General features: G+C 30.1%; 1 protein-coding gene across 1 annotated transcript in view; it reads left to right on the top strand.

Moving 5' to 3' along the window:
• The first annotated feature begins 271 nt into the window (after positions 1-271).
• The window catches only part of LOC139503270 (uncharacterized), a 101,804-nt gene continuing 87,092 nt past the window's right edge, over positions 272-14,983 (top strand). Inside the window, exons 1-7 of the mRNA XM_071293030.1 lie at positions 272-415; positions 881-1,192; positions 1,932-1,998; positions 5,838-5,908; positions 8,756-8,824; positions 9,529-9,588; positions 13,534-13,803. Of these exons, the coding sequence (XP_071149131.1) occupies positions 1,943-1,998; positions 5,838-5,908; positions 8,756-8,824; positions 9,529-9,588; positions 13,534-13,803 (526 nt within the window). The 5' untranslated portion in view covers positions 272-415; positions 881-1,192; positions 1,932-1,942. The remainder of the gene's footprint in view (positions 416-880; positions 1,193-1,931; positions 1,999-5,837; positions 5,909-8,755; positions 8,825-9,528; positions 9,589-13,533; positions 13,804-14,983) is intronic.

Raw genomic sequence — 14,983 nt, 5'->3', positions numbered from 1 at the left:
TTTAGTGACCTGTAGATCCTGTTGGATATATCCTTTAGATACTTAGAAGTAGAAATATAAGTTACTCGATTTTTTTCATACAATAAGATATATCGGACTCAAATGCGTATTATTATGCAGTATGGTTATTTGAAATCTTTGCAAATTATATGTATTTTGAAATCTTAATATATCAGACGTAGGAAATTAGGTTTCTCTAAATTAAAACATGTCATGTAATCAACAGAACGTTGCTTATCATATTTTTTTCAGGTTCATTTGTGTTTGGCTTTCAAATTTAAATGTCCAGCACCAGCACAATGGTCAATTCGAGCAAAAGGTCTTTGTCCTGACCCGTCGAAGTATTTCTGTCTGAAGAATGATCTTATTAATGGTTATTCAGAAAATTGCACAATTTTCGATTTTCAACAGCCAGGTAGAGTTATTTTATTGATAAAACAAATATATTAGTTGTAAAGATGTGCGCAGTCACGTACTTTTAATTACATGAATGATTGATTAAAATATTGTTTTATGTCATGTCTATTATTTATGAACAGAAACAACATATAAGCGTTGGTTGAATGTCAAAGAAGATACAACAAGGTCTAAACATCTTAAATTAGTCAATGAACTAAAAGAATCAATCTTTGACTGACAATTACTCTAAAAATATAACCCAGACACTCAGAGAACAAACTGTTATTTACTAGTACCCAAATCTAATTTCATAATGAAAAAAAGACTCATTCTAAATACACATGAAATAAAATGTTTCTTAAAATTATTTGTCGCTATGTTGACAAGTATGGTGAAAGATTTCTAACTGTCTACATACATCAGCAATTTCGGAGATGATAGCTTTTAACAGTGGAATCTGGATTTTTTGTTATCGCTATAGGTAGAAAAGGTGTTCTTCGTGGAGGTTTAGATGCAGACATTTGTTCGTATGAACGTTATCAGCCATGGCCAATAAAATTTTACACAAATGTTAGTACCAACTGTATTTTTCGGAAATCTGGATGTAGTGAAGAAGGACAAGTTGTCTATGGTAATGGAAATCGCAATAAAGACAATACCTGCAGATGCGACTATTCAAGAAATTACAATTTTCTTGTGAAACCTCGAAATCCATGCTTTTGTGTCCCATCAGAAGAAGATTGTTCCTGTTATCTGAAGGCATGCAAAAACTCACAGTATGTGCTATCTCCAGGTAATGTTAATGCTTTCTTCACAATAGATGTCCTGAAATGTTTCAAAAATGTTTAGACCATCGGTTAATCCACTGGCCATCTTTCCATAATCTTACATTATAGTTTGATAGAAATAAATGATTTCTGGACGTTACCGATGAAAGAGGGAAAACACATTTAAAAATGATACAGTACAGATACAAAATTTAAGAAAAAGGGTATAATTAAAGCAATATGAACCTCTCTGAAACATTTAGGTGTAAACAAAGATGCCTAGGAACATAAGATAAAAAAACACGTTATTACAAGATATGACCAGTAATTCAATAAAATAACTAAACGAATATAAACGAAATTATCCAATGACTCCTTAAGCAGTTATTCCTTTCAACTAACGACTTTGGTCTAATAATCTTCATTTTCCTATTAAGTGTACTTTTGTCGAAAACATAAATAGCTAGTTGAACCTGTCAACTGCAAATATGATGAGCAGTCATGTACTTGTCAATAACCGTAAACATTTACATAGTCGTGAAGTAATTGTACTTGAATGAAGATTAAAGTACAAGTTACACCACCAAAGACTATGATACATAGGTAAAAACTGTTATCATCAGCAAAAAGATAAACAGTAGAAGATCTACCAATAAATCAATACGTGCAATCTACACAAATAAACTAATTGCGATAAAGATATCAAACGTATTCAAAATGAAAACCTTAGTTGATTTTAAAGATTTTTGTATAATACATTTTCAGATTATAAATGCATGCACTCAAAGACGAAAATACCGAAAGCTCAATGTAAACCAATTGTTCACAAAAGGTAAATACTATTTTACTTACATTTTATTATGATAAACTCGCTTTATAATAAAATAGCAACTTATGCAAGCTATAAATATCGCCAGAACTGATAGAATGTGTATAGTTTTAAACAATGCATGAAGCTTAAGTCAAATTCCTTCCTAATAATTTTTCAATTGAATGCAAAAGACAACAACAAGCTTGGACATATACACATGTTCAGTGAATAATATACAACTAAATGAACATGATATAAGTCTCTTTTATGAGAAAATATAATGCATTGTTCGCACTAATTTAGAGTGCTATAAAGATTTACACAATAAAGTGCATATATGGTCAGTTTTGGTTGATGCGGACAAATAATTTTGTTATTCAAGTCAGTCTGAGTTAATAAAAACTACTAAAATTTGTTTGCGATTCTACATTTTGAATAAAAAGAGCACATGCTAGCACTCTAAATTGATGCGAACATTTTTTTTAGTCATCATGTGTCAATATCGCTATCATTTGTATTATACAATCCATTCTTGCATGAAAATATAACTCATTTACTATGCAGCTATAAAGATTTAACAATAAAGTGCAAATATAGTCAGTTTTGGTTGATGCGGACAATTTTTTTTATTCGAGTCAGTCTGAGGTATGAAAAATACCGAAATTTGTTTATGATTCAATATATATTTTGAATAAAAAGATGACATGCTGGCACTCTTAATTGATGCTAACATATTTTTTTAGTTATTATGTGCCAATATTGCTATCATTTGTATTATACAATCCATCCTTACATGAACATATAACTTATTTACTATGTGGCTATACAGATTTTAAAGTTAAGTGCAAATAAGGTCAGTTTTGGTTGATGCCAATATTGCTATCATTTGTATTATACAATCCATGCTTACACGAAAATACAACTCATTTACAATGCAGCTATAAAGATTTACAATATGGTCAGATTTGGTTGATGCTGACAAATATATTTGTTATTAGAGTCAGTCTGATGTATGAATACTACTGAAATTTGTTTACGATTCTATATTTTGAATAAAAAGAGGACATGCTAGCGCACTAAATTGATGCGAACAAATTTTTTTAGTCATGATGTGCCAATATTACTATCATTTTTAATATACAATCCATCCTTACATGAAAATATAACTCATTTACTATGCGGCTATACAGATTTACATACTAAGTGCAAATATGGTCAGTTTTGGTTGATGCAGACAAATCATTTTGATATTCGAGTCAGTCTGAGTTAGTGAAAACTACTGAAATTTGTTAAAGATTCAATATTTTTAATAAAAAGAGGACATGCTGGTACTTCAAATTGATGCGAAAAAAATGTTGTATTCATTATGTACCTATATTGCTATCATTTGTATTATACAACTCATCCTTACATGGAAATATAACTCATTTACTCTTCGGCTATAAAGATTTATATAATAAAAAGCAAATATGGTCAGTTTTGATCGATGCAGACAAATACTTTTGTTATTCGAGTCAGTCTGAGTTAGTGAAAACTACTAAAATTTGTTTTATGATTCAATATTTTTTATAAATAGAAAAAAAGGTGGCACTTTAAAATTGATGCCAACAAAATATTTTAGTCATTATGTGCTAACATTGCTATCATTTGTATTATACAATCCATCCTTACATGACTATGTAACTCATTTACTATGCGGTTATACAGATTTACGCAATAAAGTGCAAATATGGTCAGTTTTAGTTAATGCAGACAAATAATTTTGTTATTCGAGTCTGAGGTATGAAAAATACTGAAATTTGTTAACGATTCAATATTTAGAAAAAAAAATTAGGACGAACATGTTGGTTCCAATATTGCTGTCAATTGTATTTTACTGTCCATAATGACATAATGATATAACTGAATTAGTACGCTGCTATATAGATAACTTGATAAAGGGCAAATACAGAAAACTGTTTGATGTTGGTGATGATTGAATTAATTAAATAAAAGGACATACTTGAACTTTATTTTGGTGAAGAAAAAGAAATTTACTAGGAATAATTTTGATTATTTTTTTTTAAGAAGTGTGAAAACATTATTAATTTACTGTATTCGTCAACATGTCAATTGAAACTGACCAGTTGGTTATTTAATTTTGATGTACCTTATCATTTGATATTTTAAGTCAGTGTATCCATGATACAATGACAATCTGCGTTAGTGAGTGAGCTTTACCTTTGACGAAAACAGAGGACGAACATTTTTTCTCGTTAACGCGGAACGTGCGGAAGTAAACGCGAAAGTAGACGCCCGTTTACTCTTTACAAAATTAGAAGACGCAAAGTAAATATACAGTAAATGACTTTTACATGTTTCACCGAAAATGTGAAAAAACAAAGCGGCTATTTAATTTTAAATGTATAATGCGGATTGAATTATCTTTTTTTAAATCTTAACATCGCACATTCAAAATATAATATAAAAGTACTTTTCGTAATTCTGTTTTGTTTTGGGTAAAAAGAAATGCATTGAATTATTTGTTTGTACATATTGTATTTTACGTCAAAAATGAAGAATTTAATATGCTCAGCAATTATGCATTTTTTCAATTATTGTTTTTCAAATTTTAGAAATGTCTTGTTCAGCAACTGAGAAAAAATCTCAAACTAGAGTATTTTCAAATATGCAATGATACATAAACTTTGGAACGTAAATCATGAATTCTTTCTAAAATAATGGAATTTGTGTTCAGATTTTGCAACTCAAATCAAACGAATCGAATTAAGACTCAAACAAAATTGCAGAACGCTGTATATTTTTAATATGTCAAACACATAGTAAAGTGATTAGACTAAATGTATACCGAGGATGTTCTATTTCAATTCATGGTTAATGTAGTTGTTATCTAATAAAACACAGCTACGCATTCATGTATAAACCGTAAAGTAAGCCAATAAGATTTCACAATACCTTTTATTTTGTTAATTTAAAAAAATCAATTTCAACGGCTTATGATAAGAATAATGATCAATTATCCTGTATGTCGTTTTTTTATTCATTGTAATTGTTTTCACACCGTTCCTTAAATACATGTTTCGTCTATTGTATGTGCATTAATTTGTATCTCTTATTTTTAGTCAAGATACAACTAACTGTTGTTGAATGCCTTATTCATTCCTGTCGTTAATCTGTTGTATGATGAGTTTTCTTTCATGATTTAGAATATTAGTATGAAGTGTTGGACTTGTTGGATGAGAACCATACTTAGATGAAAACATACTATGGTGAATCATTAACAATCGGGTACATCCGATTAAGCAAATAAATGTGATTTTGGGACCTTGCTTAACTCACTATTTGCAACACTAAATTGAATCATGTTATTGCGAGATTATTAAGAATATGCGTGTTTATGTCTTTCAAAAGTTTTACAGAAATAGTACATTTTGATTATGCTTGTCACACTTTACTGTGCAGAAATTTGGTCAATTGAATTTCAAATTCTTACAGCAAATCAAAATATATTTCAACTGTTAATTAAAAGGAAATGATATCACATCGGTCGTACTTTTGCAGTTATAAAGTGCCACGTTTTATTTTTGTTACAAGTTAAGATAAAAGATATAAAGAAATAAGTAACACATATTCAGGTTTTACGTTTTTATTGTCGTTCAAATCATCTAAAGTAGTTGGTATTGATTTTTGGCATTGATACAGCTCTATATTTTCCTGTTCTTTTTCGGGTGTATAGAGATACCGTTTGACTGACGTTCGAAATAATAATCGATAACACAACTCAAACAAAAAATGCAACGCGTGCAACTGAACACATCTGGATAACTTCTCGTTTCAAAGAGATAATGTTTATATTTCAGAACTAACATAGAGGTAAATGGAAGTGACACTGAGTACACAACACAAAAAAGACGATTTATTTCAAATCAAGGTATATATTTGTTCACATTACAATTCAGAATTCAAATAATTTCACATACTTTTTTTGTATTGATATTGAAACGTTACAGTTCAATTGTAAAATAATAATCCACTACTTAGCACACGATATATATTTAGATAGAAGAAACACCCAGATATGGTGTCATTGCAAATGAAACAACTCCTGGTATGAGACCAAATAACACAGAAATTAACTCGGTACTGTTATTAGAAAAGCCCATACTGTACCACATATTTAGCTATAAAGTGCCCCGAAGTGAACAATTCGAACTTGTCTTGGGACAGGTGCATACATAATGTGGCGAGGTTGAACATTTTTGGTGGGCTTATTATATATCATATAATGTCTTTGTTCACTTTTTTAAAAATCTAAAAAAAGATATGTTACTACTGAAACGATGTTAAAATAAAATGTGTAATGTTGTAAAGGAAATGATTGCTATTTGTGAATTATATGACATATGTTTTATTAAAGGTAAATATTTAATTGTGCAGTAAGTTTGTCGACTCTTCTTAAAAATGTTATTTCGACATTTTGTGTTGAACATTAATTATCACATATTTTTTTTTCGACCATTATTACTAATAAGTAATGAAAATAACCCCAAATTAAATCCAAACTGTTTTTTGTTGTAAGGAACATTTTACTAAAATGTAATAGAGAACGATATACGAATAATCAATGTATTGTCTGTGAACCAGACATATAATTGTTTTTGTTAGGCCTTGTTGGCCCTTAATTCCTAAACAGCTGACAATAACCTCCAAAATTAAGCCCTAACTTCCTATGTTTATATGGAACCGTGTGCTCATTTTACTAAATGGGGCATTTGCAACGAAACTAACCAAAAAAATATGACTTTATTGTTCAATCATAAAGCATTGATGAACGTGCAATAGTGAAATAATAATTTGCTTTTAGAAGCCAGTTTGGTTTAGATTTGTTTTAAAAAAAAGCAGCGAAACATTGCTGATAAGTGATTTACTTGCAAGTTACTAATTATACCTCAATGAATCAGTATGTATATGAACTGCTATTAAACTACATGTATGTGTGTTTGGCTATTAACAATAAATGAATGTCAACAATGTCAACAATAAAAATGAAACAAGGGTATACTATTTCGTTTACTGATGCAAACCTCAAAATCTCGTTCTTATACATGTTAAGGTAGTTTTATTGTATACCGACGTCTTGGATTGTACAATCGCAGTACAAAATCGGTCTCATTATTTCCCGAAATCTGCAAATTAGGAGACAGATTTGCAATTTATTAATAAAACTGTTAATATATACATAGAAAACTTGACGATTAATTGTATTATTCAAAATTTTTACACAAATATCAAATCTTGTGTTTAAAGAATCATTTTTTTTCAAACTAAGCCATTTAAGAGGATATAACTCTTTGGTAAAAAATGTATACTAGACTGATAGGGAAATGTTGAATTGTAGCAAGAAGTTCAGTGACACCATTGTTTCTTTTTATTTCCTTAAAATCTTTTATAAAACCTACCTACTAACAATTTATTTTATCTCATAGATTTATTTGTATGCACACAAATGTGTTTTTTCATGAACAATTTAACAACATTTAGGCAATTTTTAACGTCTGATAGCTTGGAAATAGTACGGTGACCCATTATTTTTATTATATATTCAACTTTGCAAAGTATAAGAAATTTTATCACAAAAATATTAACATATGGACTATCCTAAAACGGTGATAATCATATAATATGAAATCAAACAGACCTACAAAAATCCAAATTGCACGTGTTCGCTATCTATGTATATGTATATAAATGTTAACAATGAGTAACATGACCGTCAGCAGTTTTCACATCGATGGTTTATTAAATACCACCTATACTAACTACACATGACATGCGGATACATATTATTAAGTTTATGCAATGCTAATTGTTCATCTCAGTTCATTGTTTTTTTTTTTAATTTGAAACACGTTTAGGTAGTCAAATATGAGATTTTAAGTCAAATCGGTAAACAAGAATTTGACAGCTAATTTTGTGTTTCACATTTACCGTTTGATAGTGATGTTATAGTGCTTTTAACCCGTTTAAGTCAACAACAAGAATTACTTATTGAATTTTTTTAATTTTTTTAATTTTGATCATTTATATTTTAATATTCGTTCTTTAGCCACGTTTCTTTTATTTCTTTAAGAAAATAAATAATTCGAAAAAATTAAATGGTCATCGGTTTAAAGTATTCGATAGACATACACTGTATGCAATTAAGACATGTAGATTCTACTCAATAACTTTTTTGATAATTTGTTTTATAAAGATTGCATTTTTTTTTCAAATCTTATTTAAAGTACTATTGAATTCAACTAGTTAACAGTTTTACGATACTGTAAAAACTTGGAAGTTTCCCTTTAAAACTTCAAACAGTTTAAGATGCAACAGTTAATTTTTTATCATCTATCCATTAATAAAAAAACACAAACAGAAGGAATTGCATGAACTAAACAAGAAAGGAGAGCGTTTGTTTACTGCTATGTATGTTAATCCCGTCATACAAGGTTAACTCATTAAAACATATCATGGACTCTTTTGGTATCTTTAGATTTCAGATTTTCAAGACTTGTCACTATTTTCTTGATACACTGTCAAATATATATATCCTGAGCATGACCATAACATCTATGTAGTGTATAAGTTAATATAAAACTCAGTTGTCAGGCGTGTTTTGTCTTTCGCAAAGTTTACGCATGACAACAGAGGACAGACGCCAATATTATATAGATTCTGGGTTAAAAGAATCACATGAATGTATGATAAAAATAATATCATTTTTTTTTCTTTACAGGAGAGTATCAAACTAAAGCAGCAATTTTAATGACATCATTTTTACCTGTACTTATTTTCCTTTCTTTTCGTAAGTTGGCGATATTACTTATCGAACATTTAAAAGTCCATAATGCATTTATCGGAGACAAAATACTATTCGACAGCATGTGATCTTTACGTGTATAGAATTAATGTGTGTCTAATATTAGATGATTTTATGGGGATTATGTTATGTTGTTTCATTCAAGATGTATCAATCAAATACATCAGTCCATGTAGTATGTCCCCTCAAAATATGCTAATTGACAAGGCAGAAGTAAACTCAGCAATTATTAATTCCCCAAAAGTCGGGTGAAAACTCTTGTATAAGATAAAAAAAAAATATGTCGGTGTGATATTTTTAAAGCTATGGAATGCCTATAACGTTTGTTGAGAAAATATTAATGCTTTTTGGAACTTTCCTCTTAGTATTCTTGGAGTTGGGATTCGTGTTTCTTATTATTTAGTGTTCTATGTTGTGTCATTTGTACTATTGTTCGTCTGTTCGTCTTTTTCATTTTTAGCCATGGCGTAGTCAGTTTTTTTTTTCGATTTATGAGTTTGACTGTCCCTCTGGTATCTTTTGTCTCTCTGTTTTGGACTTTAAAGATGGCATCTGTGTTCCGATTTAAACATTAGATATAAAGCTATCAATGTTAATGCAATACGGACGTGTATTGTGTTTAAACATACTCAGATACAACAAAATAATCGCACTTTTAGACTTAAATTTATATCTTTATTATTTTGTAGCATTAGCCTTGGTTCTTTGGATTATGGAAAGAATTGTTAGAAATTGTTGCACAGGAGACAGTAAGTTTCATTGCCAGTAAACTTTAGAAAAAATTATATGTCCAAGAAAAATGTTCATTGAATTGCCATCTTATTTTGTAGTTATGTTACCATTGGAATGAAAGTAATTTGATAATTGATATTTGTTGAAAACTCTCGCAATCTTATTAATTTTATCAAAGCAATATTGAATGTATAATAAATATGTATACCGACTCCATTCAACGTAATTGCAGACAAATAATCCACAAATAGCTTAACATTTAGATTTTTCGGTTTTACACGGGAACCTCAATGCTAAAAAATATGACCAAATTGTCGTTTATTCGTTCCCTTGGATGTTGATAGTTCTTTGTCACCATCTTACGGTGTTTATATATATCACAACTTGCTCACTTTGCCTGTATCTCGCACATACAAATTACTTAAAACGTTTACTATTTTTTTCTATAGATATACATATTTGGTTTCGTAGCTTGATGGAATTTAAACGGAAAAACACATCCTCATTTTACGAAGATGTTGTTTACCGTGAACAGAAATTTAGAACGATCCTGATAAACTTATCGATCCTTAAATGAATTTATTGTAAAAGTTTCCAATTCATCGCTGTAATTATATCTTTGTTTTTATTGCTATTTATATTGATTTTGTTATCACTTAACTTATAGCAAACTAAATTTTGATGTTATATGTATATATACACACATTCAGGGATGTAAAATATAGATACCTGTTTTCTCTGACTGTTTATGACGACTTTATACTAAATTCATTGGATATTGAATGTGTACTGATTTATTTTTTAGTCATAGATCCATAATTTGTAGGTTAGTTGATTAGTTGATATTGGCTCTGAATTATCTATTAATAACTGCGAGTACTCTAAGATATATACTTAGTGTCTTTTTGTTGTTGGGATGTGCAAGTACTCGGTCATGCCAAACCTGTGTTTTTTTTTAAAATTCATATTTATATATATCCATCTAATGAGCTCAGTTTTTTTCAGCTGATTGTTTTAGTTCGTTCTTATGTTGTACTGTTACACTACAGTCCAAGGTTTTGGTAGGGTTGGGATCACGCCAAGATGTAACCCGGCCACATTCTACATGCATGTGCCTGTCAATAGTCAGTAGCCTGCAATTCAGTGGTTGTCGCTTTTAAAGCCGTACGGTGACATTTGTTTCTGTGTCATTTGGCCTATTGTAGAGAGTTTCTAATTAAATATTGCAGCTTGATTTCTTTCAATATTGGTGCATACTTGTAAAGAAAGCACAAAAATCGGCGAAAAACTTTCTAAAATTTGTCTTATAATCGACAAATCTCTCATTCTTCTCTATAGATTTTTCTTAAAAAAACTATATCTTAAAATTGAGAAAGGAAATGGGGAATGTGTCAAAGCGACAACAACCTGACCATAGAACAGACAAAATCCGAAGGTCAACAATGGATCTTCAATGTGGCGAGAAACTTCCGCACCCGGAGGCGTCCTTCAGCTGGCCCCTTAAAAATATGTATACTAGTTCAGTGATAATGGACGTCATACTAAACTCCGAATTATACACAAGAAACTAAATTTAAAAGTATACAAGACTTACAAATGCCAGAGGCTCCTAACTTGGGACAAGCGCAAAATTGCGGTGAGGTTAAAATGTTTATGAGATTTTAACCCTCCCCTATAGCTAATGTAGAAAAGTAAACGCAAAACAATATGCACATTGAAATTCAGTTCAAGAGAAGTCCGAGTCCGATGTCAGAAGATGTAACAAAAGAACATACATTTTTGTAAACAAAATGACAAGAATACATAAATAACTAGCAGTTAACTGACATGACAGCTCCAGACCTCAATTTTGACACAAAAACTTCTGTTTTAATGATATTAAATAATTTTATTGTCACCGACTTCGTTTGTTGTCTAATAATCAAATTGTTATCGTGTAGAGAATCAATACTGTACAGCCTGCAAAGCGGTGACGTTACGATTATTCCGACGTTTTGTTTGATTTTTTTTTTACAAAGAACATAACTTTGAATGAAATATACCTTAAAAACGAAGTCGATATCCTATTTAAATTTTGCATCAGTATAACGTAAATGTATGTAGCACAAACATATAGTTTTTTGAAGACAATTCTATGGAGCAGAAATAACAAATGTGATGAGTTGAGGACACATTCTAGACGTTTAATTTATGTCCGTTCTATACAAATGTGTATGCACAATTCTACTGAAAGCTGTAACAAAGTCCATTTACTGTACCTTCATCTGAAACTATTCAATGTTGATTGATAGGGAAACTCAATTTAATGGGCATTTTTTTTGTTAGAAGACAACTTTAAGCACGAGTTGCGTAATTCCAAATCCTATTTATAAATTTGAATATAAAATGTATTTGTATAATTCATAATAAAAACATTGCTTACACTAACATCTTTATTTAGCATCAACGAAACTTACTACCATATCCAAAATCTTTTGTTTTACGCAGGGCATTGTTAATCTATAAGTGTCCTTTCCTTTTCAAGTGTGGTCATATATTACGTTTGTATCTGTTGTAAAAGTTGCAGAAGCTAATATGTATATTTTCAATTCGTCAACATTTGCATGACTTATTTGACAATTTGGTGAATAAACGATATGAATGATAACATTCCGATATCAATCATTTGCAAAACTAGCTGTAAATGCATCGAAACATTAGTATAAATGCAAGTAGCAAACTAATAGAAATAGCAAATAATGATATATTAGATATTCTTGTTTTCGAAATGTCTATTTGTGGCCCCCCAATACTTTAATGTATTAAGGCCTCGGACGATAGCACTATTCACTACGTTTTATACATGTTATAAAAAATAGTGCAGCCATGTGTTTTTATGGCTGTTTTCTAATGTATTTTATTGAATTTTTTAGCAGTCATTTCAAAGAACTACCCAAAGCAGCCATTTCGACTTTTTGAAATGGGTCATGGCAATAAATGATTGTTATGATCTAAACTGAAGGCCGTATGTTGACCTATAGTTGTTTAATTCTGTGTCATTTTGGTCTCTTCCGGAGAGTTATGTCATTGGCAAGCATACCACATATTTTTGTTTTATATAACTTTTCAATGATTGATGATCTTACCATTAACTGAACGTATGTTTTACAAATCGACTAAGCTATAAACTTGTCGATAGAATAGATACATTTTGTTTAAGTGCAATGTTAACTTCAACTTGATTAGTTGGTTGGTGCATTGTATTGTATTTTTTGTTATTTGTGTAGCAATGGAATAGCCTAAATTCCTATTGCTTTAGTCACTATTTGAAAAAAAAGTCAGATTTTGACATTATCGAAAGATTTAGTTTCAATCATATACTACATCTTAAATGGCTGGAACTTAAACCTTTGAAATCAAATGATCTTTTCCAGTGTAAATACAGGAATTTAGATATGTATTAACCATTTGTGAATCAAAGATAAGGAAATGGACTTTTTCAAGTCCACATTTCAGCTGCTTTATTTTGCCTTTTTACTTATAACTGACATGTTTATCAATAAGGTATTCATGAAAGAGCTATCAAAATATTTCAGATTAAAGAAAAAGAAATAATATAACAAAAATTTCCGAAGCTCGAGAAAATTTTTCAACAGAAAGACATTGATCAAATGACGAAATCATTTCTCAAACACATCATACAAATGGATAACAGCTTTATTAGTCATATTCTTAACATGGTAAAGGCATTTTCTTATGTGAAAAATAGTGAATTAAACCTGGTTGTAAAGCTAGCTCACATCTCACTTGTATCAAACGTCGCATAAAATACTATTATTTTGTAAAGGTAGCTACGTATATATGACCAGTTTAAACATTGAGCAATATTAATCTTGGGGTTTGTAGGTACAGAACCTAAATTATATCTGTTTTTTTTTCACTTTTTTTGCACTGTGTAATCATTTTGTTTTCATATTCATCAGCTTATTTTTCCAAGAACTTGAGTACCGATGTCAAAATCCCAGAAGAAGGAGTTACCGTTACAATAAGATGTAAAGTATTTCATTCAAACCGTAGGATTGTTGCGCAATGGTATAAGGATGAAAAACTTCTAAAAAACACAGATCGACTTTCCATGAGCATGAACGGAAGACAGTATTTACTGGTGATAAAAGATTCTAATATTTACGATAGTGGCAATTACTTAATAGACTTAAATGGCAGAAAGAGCAGTTTACGACTTCACATAAAAGGTAAGTTGTGTTGAATCTTTATAAACATAAGTCAGACTTTTAATTTAACCTTAAGATTACTGTAATGTAAAGGAACTATATTTCTTTTTCTAAAACTCCAGTCCTTTACTTGGCAATCATTCATGTTTGAAGCTGTGCATAGTTTTTGGGAAGGGAAAATATGCATTTGGCATATATATATATATATATATATATGTCATTCCATATCAAAATGTTGATTGCATGGTAATTAAGATAACGCTCGTTCATATTTGAACCTTTTGCAATCTCAATTCTTCTGTGACATTCATAACCAAAAGCTCATTCTCTTGAGTGGACCAGCAGAAGACTATAAATTTATCATGAATAAATTTTCTGTATTTGCTTTTGATGCTTCACCTTAATTTAATAATTTTTGCACAAGGAGACAGGAACACTCTACTTCAATCTAGATTGACTAAAATTGTTTTCTAACCTATGGTTAGTGGTTCTCTCTGGGCGCTACGCTAAAATTAAATTACCTCATGTAAAAGGTTATATAGGGCTGAAAGTGGTGTAAAACACTTATTAACCAACAACTTAATCAACCATCCATACAGGTTTACTTATGCATGAGTAGAAATACTATAGATATTGTTATGAAATACTAAAAACATGACTGTGATGTAGTAGGTAATTCTTTCAATGGATCTAAACCTTCCCCGAAATGTTTGAAACCTTGCTTTTTGTTAAATTGCACAGTCTTATTATATTCTATATATGTTGCATAGATCGATAGAGAAAAAATAAATCCGGGTTACAAACTAAAACTGAGGAAAACGTATCAAATATAAGAGAACTAGGACACAACAGAGACACAACACCAAAATCATGGAAATGTAAAACACACAGAAACGAACTATAATGTAACAATGGCCATTTTCCTGACAGGGAGTTTTATGAAAAAATGGTGGGTTCAACCTGGTTTTGTGGCATGCCAAACCTCCCACTTTAATGGCAGTGTTAATTATAACATTAAAATGACAACATTACACGACAGGACTACAATACATAAATGGAACAAAATAAAGGACATAGAAACAAACAAATAACATGGTTTGGTTTGAAGATTATACATCATGACCCTTTCTATTATTCTTCAATTATATCTCAAAAACACTTTTTTTCTCAATGTCGATGTAGTACTTTTGACAATTTTTAA

This window comes from Mytilus edulis, chromosome 14 (assembly GCF_963676685.1).
Source record: "Mytilus edulis chromosome 14, xbMytEdul2.2, whole genome shotgun sequence".
Lineage (NCBI taxonomy): Eukaryota > Metazoa > Mollusca > Bivalvia > Mytilida > Mytilidae > Mytilus > Mytilus edulis.
Note: the sequence above shows the minus strand (reverse complement) of the source record. Positions and strands in the feature narration are given on the sequence as shown.